The sequence below is a fragment of the Otolemur garnettii genome, unplaced genomic scaffold, assembly GCF_000181295.1.
Source record: "Otolemur garnettii isolate 467f Iridium unplaced genomic scaffold, OtoGar3 scaffold00029, whole genome shotgun sequence".
Classification (NCBI taxonomy): Eukaryota; Metazoa; Chordata; class Mammalia; order Primates; family Galagidae; genus Otolemur; species Otolemur garnettii.
This window is the reverse complement of record NW_003852424.1, coordinates 14,595,605-14,603,043: the sequence shown is the minus strand read 5'-3', so window position 1 is coordinate 14,603,043 and position 7,439 is coordinate 14,595,605. Positions and strand designations below refer to the sequence as shown.

At 50.2% G+C, this 7,439-nt stretch overlaps 1 protein-coding gene across 1 annotated transcript in view; it reads left to right on the top strand.

The window, feature by feature from the left end:
- Window positions 1–3,276: 3,276 nt before the first annotated feature.
- REXO1 (RNA exonuclease 1 homolog) overlaps window positions 3,277–7,439 on the top strand; it is a 34,760-nt gene continuing 30,597 nt past the window's right edge. The window contains exon 1 of the mRNA XM_012804571.2: window positions 3,277–3,555. Within this exon, the coding sequence (XP_012660025.1) occupies window positions 3,402–3,555 (154 nt within the window). The 5' untranslated portion in view covers window positions 3,277–3,401. The remainder of the gene's footprint in view (window positions 3,556–7,439) is intronic.

Below are 7,439 nucleotides of genomic sequence, written 5' to 3'. Positions count from 1 at the left end.
AGCTCACAGCAACCTCCAACTCCTGGGCTCAAGCGAGTCTCCTGCCTCAGCCTCCCAAGTAGTTGGGACCACAGGCGCCCGCCACAACACCTGGCTATTTTTTGGTTGCAGCCGTCATTGTTGTTTGGCGGCCCGGCTGGATTCGAAACCGCCACCTTAGGTGTATATGGCTGGCGCCTTAGCCACTTGAGCCACAGGGGCCGAGCCTCCTCTCTCTTTACCTTCTTAAAAACTACTCAAGTGGGCGACATCCATAGTTTAGTGAGTAGTGCGCCAGCCACATACACCAAGGGTGGCAGGTTCGAACCCAGCCCAGGCCAACTAAACAATGACAACCGCAACAACAACAAAAATATAGCTGGGCGTTGTGGCGGGCACCTGTAGTCCCAGCTACTTGGGAGGCTAAGGCAAGAGAATCACTTAAGCCCAAGAGTTTGAGGTTGCTGTGAGCTGTGATGCCATGGCACTCTACCAAGGGCAACATAGTGAGACTTTGCCTCAACCCCCCCAAAAAAAGACAAACAAAAAAACAAAAAAGCTCAAGGGTGGTGCCCGTAGCTCAGTGGGTAGGGCACCGGCCACATACATCCAGGTCCAGGCTGGTGGGTTTGAACCGGGCCCAGGCCAGCTAAACAACAATGACAACTGCAACAACAACAACAACAAAAAAATCACCGAGCGTTATGGCAGGCACCTGTAGTCCCAGCTACTTGGGAGGCTGAGGCAAGAGAATCACTTAAGCCTTAACAGTTTGAGGTTGCTGTGAGCTGTGATACCACAGCACTCTACCCAGGGTGACAGCTTGAGACTCTATCTAAAAAAAAAAGAAAAAAAAACTGCTCAAATCCTACCTCTTCATAGGACCACCTGGACTAATCCTTCTTCCAGCCCCCTCTGCCTCTCTTCTTTCTCCATTCCCATGCTTCCACATTTATTTATTTCCTACTTTCATTGTTGGCCTCCCTGTCTACACCCACCCCCACTAGAGTGGGGATCATTGCTTTGCTTGCTGTGTCTAGCATTGTTTGGCATATATTAGATACTCAGTAAATACTGGCTGAATGAATGACTAAGACCAACTTGCATGGATGGAGCAATCTCATAAATAGTATTTCATTTCATAAACATCAGTAGTGCTATGCCAAGAAGTCTATTCCTCCATTGCCAGTGATGGAAAGGCTTTAAAACTAGACAGATCTTCCAGAAGATTGTCTCTTATCCATCCCATCCCATCCCACCTAACTCCTATCCTGTGGCCTGTCATTTATTTATAATTTTTTTTTTTTGAGACAGAGTCTCACTCTGTCACCCTAAGTAGAGTGCTGTGGTGTCATGGCTCATAGCAACCTCAAACTCTTGGGCTCAAGTGATTCTCTTGCCTCAGCCCCCTGAGTCGCTGAAATATTTATAATTGTTGTAAGAAAAGAAACATCCTGCACACAAATAATGTAAAATTTACCATCTTAACCATTTTCTTTCTTTTTGGGGGGCAAGGGGAACAGGGTCTTGTTTGTTACACAGGCTGGAGTGCAGTGGCATGATCAATAGCTCATTGAAGGCTCCAACTCCTGGGCTCAAGTGATCCTCCCACATCAGCCTCCTGAGTAACTGAGACTACAGGCACCTACCACAACACCCAGCTAAGTTTTTAAATTTTGTATACAGATGGAAATAGGTGGGCCAGCACTAAGTCAGCATCTGCAGCACTCAGACCAGGCAGGAACACCACAGCTCCTCTCTCTTTACCTTTTTGCTGTGTTGCCCAGTCTTGGCTCATGTCTGGCCTCAAGTGATTCTCCCAGCTTTGGCTTACTAAAGTGCTGGAATTATAGGCATGAACCACCATCTTAATCATTTGTAAGTGCACAGTTCAGTGGCATTAGGCACATTCCCACGGTTAGGCAACCATCACCATCATCCATCTCCAGAACCTTCTCATCTTCTCAAACTAAAACTCTGTCCCCTTGAAATACTAACTCACCATCCCTTGGCACCCACCATACTACCTTATGTTTCTATGAATGTGATGACTTTAGGGACTTCCTATGAGTGAAATCACACAATATTTGTCCTTTTGTGTCTTTGGCTTCTCTCACTGAGCACAGTGTCCTCAAGGTTCATCACGCTATAGCCTGTGTCAGAGCCTTGTTCCTTTTCACGGCTGAATAATAGTCAACTGGATGTATATACCACATTGTGTTTATCCATTCATCCACCAATGACCACTTGGGCTGATTCCACTTTTCGGTTGTTTGTGAATAGTGCTGCTATGAACATGGGTGTACAAATCTCTGAGACTCTGTTGTCAGTTGTATTGGGCATATAACCAGAAATGGAATCAATTGCTGGATAACATGGTAATAATGTTAACTTTTATTTTTTTGAGACAGAATGTCACTTTGTCACCCTTGGTAGAGTGCTGTGGCGTCATAGCTCACAGCAACTTCAAACTCTGGGGCTCAAATGATTCTCTTGCCTCAGCCTCCCAAGTAGCTGGGACCACAGGTGCCCACCACAATGCCCGGCTATTTTTAGAGACGGGTTCTCGCACTTGCTTAGGCTGGTCTCGAATATGTGAGCTTAGGCAATACACCCTCCTCGGCACCCCGGAGTGCTAAGATTACAGGCGTGAGACACCGCGCCGGGCCCATGATATTAACTTTTTGAAGAACCATCTAACTATTTTCTGTAGTAACACCGTTTTAAAATACCACCAAAATAACCCAGGTTGTTCTTAAATTTCCCTTTAAGATGCAGGCTTACCCGACCAGACTCTGAACCTCCTTGTCCTCACCTTATTTTTCGTACCATCTAGCTGTTGTTGGGCTTAGGATACAGTAGGCGCTCAATATTTCGTGAATAAATAAGTGAATGTGGACCTACCTGGTCAGGTAAGGCCCGCTCGCAGGACCCATTTCCTCCAGCAGAGGGCACTCTACGGAGCTATACTAACCAACGCAAAAGAGATGCAAACATACCACAGCCGGACCCAGAGGGACATTTTTTGATCAGGCGCGCCGTGGACAACCCGGGTGCCCACGGGACTTGGGCCTTAAAATGATGCCGCTGCACTTGCAGAGGGCTGGGCGGCGCGGCCTGCAAAGCTCCAGAGGCTGAAGTCTGGCCAGCTTGCGCTCTTCATTCTTTCTTCCTCAGGCTCCTGTCCCAGCCCATGGATCCACTACCCGCCTCTGTCCCACGAGATTTCGAGTTTCTGAGCAGGCGCGCTGCGGACAGTCTCTCCCGGGGTTCCTTGCGGCGGCGTCCCAGGGGTCTCCGGGGCCTCAGAGCAAGATGGCGGCTGTGAGGTCCGTGAGGCGCGGGCGGCGGCGACCGCGGCGCCAGTGAGGGGCCCGGGGGCCCGGGTGGCTCCGGGCCAGGGCCCCGGCGCGGGACGGACCATGCTACGCTCCACTGGCTTCTTCCGGGCTATCGACTGCCCCTATTGGGCTGGGGCACCTGGGGGGCCCTGCCGGCGGCCGTACTGCCACTTCCGGCGCCGCGGGGCCTGGGTCCCCGGCGGCGGCGGCGGCGGAGCGGCGTCCCCCGCAGCAGGTAATGCCCGCCTGCCCGCCGGCCCTGGTCTCTGTTTCCCGGCCTAGGTTTGCACTCCACTGCCAGGCCCACCCGGGCCCGCGGTTCTGGCCCAGCCCCCTCCCCACACGCTCGCGGGCGACGTCCCCCCCGCCAGGGCCAGGACTACCCACCCGGGACTCAGTGCAAGTCGTTGGAACTCTTTAATCCTCCATTTTCACGAGTGTGTAACGTAAACAATGAGAAGAAGTGGTTTGCCAGGGCGTGGGCAGAATGAGATAGCGCAGACGGAGCACTGAGCACCGGGCGTGGCACACACGGGGCTTGCGAAGGGAGCGCCGCCAACCTAGGCAGGTCTGAGGACTCGTACTCTTGTGCTCCTCGGGAGGAAACCTTTGCCATCGCTCCCTCAACCCCATGTACTTGTGGTAGCTTTTGTTTATTTCCGCGACACTTTACCCGGCCGCGCCTCTGTTAGTGGCCACCACTGTCTCCACTATAGTCAAAGAGGAGCACCTGCGTTGACCTTTGTGTCCAACACGACTGGATAGGGAGTACATCAAAACTCACTTGACTGGGATGGGAATGAGGCGAGGTAGGCGTTCCAAGGAATGTTCTGCTTGTGTGTTTGGGCAGAAAGTTAATGGACTGCAAATCGCGTATTCATGGTAATCAGTATCACCTTTTCTTGTAGAAGGTGTCAAATTTGAGCTAGTAATTTACAGCGAGGATTCAAATTGGAGCAAGAGAGGGACATCACAAGGAAAGACTAGGAGGGAGGATTATCCAGACTCTCCCTGGTCCCTCAGGAGTGGTTCTTCTCTCCCATCAGGCCTTGACTTATAACATTCCAGATTTCCTCCTTTGGCATCAGTTTCAAGCATTCTCACCTTCCCCATGACACAATGGTTGTCATTGTTCTTCCTTCAAAAGAGGAACATCTTTGCCAGGATAAATAGTAGGCCTATTTTCCCATTGTGCCGGAAAAAAGGGTAGAAGTTTCTTAAATATCCCCCATAAATTTGCTTAGAACACCTGAACTTGTGGCCAGTTGTTCACAGCTGGCTAGATGCAAGCATTCAATTTCTAGCCCTCAGCATCCAGCATCTTTGCTGTGCTTGATGTGGGTGATTCAGAGCTATGGAAGGTGCTGGCTTTGTAATCTGGGACCTGCTGTTGAGGAGGGAAGGCAGACATGCTCACAGATACCTTAACATAAGATCGTGATACCCTGGGAGCATGGAGCTGGCTCTGGTATGGGGTGGGGAGTTGGTGGGGAAGACAGTACATGAGGGAGGTGGTGACACCTGACTCATGTTGCTTGTTTCTACTGTATTAAAGGGCAGTTTGGCTCGGCGCCTGTGGCTCAAGCTGCTAAGGCGCCAGCCACATACACCTAAGGTGGCGGGTTCGAATCCCCAGCCCGGACCCGCCAAACAACAATGACGGCTGCAAACAAAAAAATAGCCGGGCGTTGTGGCGGGCACCTGTAGTCCCAGCTACTTGGGAGGCTGAGGCAGGAGACTCGCTTGAGCCCAGGAGTTGGAGGTTGCTGTGAGCATGATGCCATGGCACTCTACCCAGGGGGATAGCTTTGGGTTCCGTTTCAAAAAAAAAAAAAAAAGGGCAGTTTTTTGCCTTTTTAAAAAAAATTGCCATTATATGTGATGTTCTGTGAAGAGACACCAATCAGACTAGCTGAGGATAGGACTATTCCCTTATGCTGCTGACATTCTGACTTGTCTGAGTGCATTACTGTCCAGTCTCTAGAACTCAGGAGCATTTCTCCTTTTGTTGTTCCCCTGCCAAGTCAGTCTTTTTTTATCTTTCTACAACAAAAATGGCTGGCTAATCAAAGGATTTTTTTTTTTTTGAGACAGTTTCACTATGTCATCCTCAGTAGAGTGCTATGACATCACAGCTCACAGCAACCTCCAACTCCTGGGCTTAGGCAGTTCTCTTGCCTCAGCCTTCTGAGTAGCTGGGCCTATAGGCACCTGCCACAACGCCTGCTTGTTTTTTTGTTGCAGTTTGGCCAGGCTGGGTTTGAACCCAGCACCCTTGGTATATGGGGCTGGTACTCTATTCACTGAGCCACAGGCAATTTTTTTGTTGCAGTTGTCCTTGTTGGTTAGCTGGGCCAGGCCAGGTTTGAACCTGCCAGCCTGGGTGTATGTGGTTGGTGCTGTAACCACTGTGATACAGGCGCCAAGCCCCAAAGGATCATTTTGAGGGTCCATTTGGGGATGTAGTCCTGTCTCCCTCAATCTAACACAGGAGAAATGCAACTGCCTACCTGTTTCCCCAGTATGTCTGCATTTTGCTTTTGTTGGCAAGAATAAATAATCTTTTTCTCATCTCTGGGAAGTTCGGAGGGTTGGGTCTTTTGTTACTTTCTAGTAGAAGGCTGCCTTCCCCTGTGGAGAGGGAGGATTAGATCTCAACTTCACCTTTCATGTTGTGGGACATGCCTACCCTGTCCAGATTTTGACAAGTCCAGTATCCTCTCAGATATTCAGAGGCAGGAATGATCTAGCCTTGGTTGTTCCCTCTTGGGCTCTGTAGAAGGGCAGAGGAACTCTTTTAGTTGCCTTTACTTTTATCTGTGAGGTGTTTGTTTCGATTTGTTTTGGTTTCTGAATCCCTGCTCTTTGCAAGCACACATGTGTAACCTCCTTTGTATCTGTAGTAGATGATGAGGAAACATGTTCATTGGCCTCTTGAGAGTATTCCAGAGGGAAAGGGCTTCCAGAGAGGAGACGTGACAGGAAGATGGGTGAAATGCTGGCAGGTAGCCCTGGAACATCTGTGAGGGCTTGCACATCACCTTGACCTTCAGAACTAGGTGCTGCTAGTGGGGAAACTGAGGCTTAGTGAGGAAAGTCATTTGCCAACATCCCCACCCAGGTGGCGCAAGTGTTGGGCCTTTGGGAGGTGGGGTCATTCCCAGGTACAGAGGAGAGCCCTTCCTGGAGGGGTCATGTGATGAAGGCTCAAAGGCAGGTGGGTTTTAGCCTTGTGAAGGCAAGCAGTATCCAGGAGCTGTGACATGAGTGGGCAGGTGGAAGAGGATCAGAGGGTCAGTGGTGACTATGAATAGCAGGTTTGAAGGACTCTGAGTTTTCCTCCTGGGCTCTGATCCCCAGACCTGCTCAACCTTTTTATTTATTTATTTATTTATTTAAGATAGAGTGTCACTGTGTCGCTGCCCTCAGTAGAGTGCTGTCGTGTCACTGCTCACAGCAACCTCTAACTCTTGGGCTTAAGGGATTCCTTTGCCTCAGCCTCCCAAGTAGCTGGGACTACAGGCACCCACCACAATGCCTGGCTATTTTTTTGTTGTTGCAGTTGTCATGTTGTTTAGTAGGCACGGGCTGGGTTCGAACCCGCCTGCCTTGGTGTGTGTGGCTGGTGCTCTAACCACTGAGCTATGGGCACTGAGCCCTGCTCCGCCATTTTTGAGCTGGCTGGATTTGCCTAGGATTGGTCTGGCAACCTGTACAGTGAGCATCGTGTATATCTTGGACTCAGGGAGGTGCTGACCCTGTATTCTGAGCCATGTCCTAAGTGTCATGGGCTGTGAACTGTCCTTATAGAGGATAGCTTTCCAGTGTCCAGCTCTGCCACTGCTTGTAGGAGGGGAGGGGCTGGATCTCATTTCTGTCCACCCCTCCTGTCTGACCTCAAACTCCAGATCCCCAACCACAGCCCCACATTGCCTCCAGCATCTTTAGCAATCTGTACCCTGCCAAGATGTAGGATGTTGTCTTACCAGAGAACTTACAGGAAAGCACAAAGCACTTCACAGGTAAAGTGGGATCCATCCTAGGCCTCCAGAGCATAGGCTGTTTCTGCTCTAGTGGAAATGCTCTCACAAACAGTAACTTTCATTTTTTTTTTTTTTT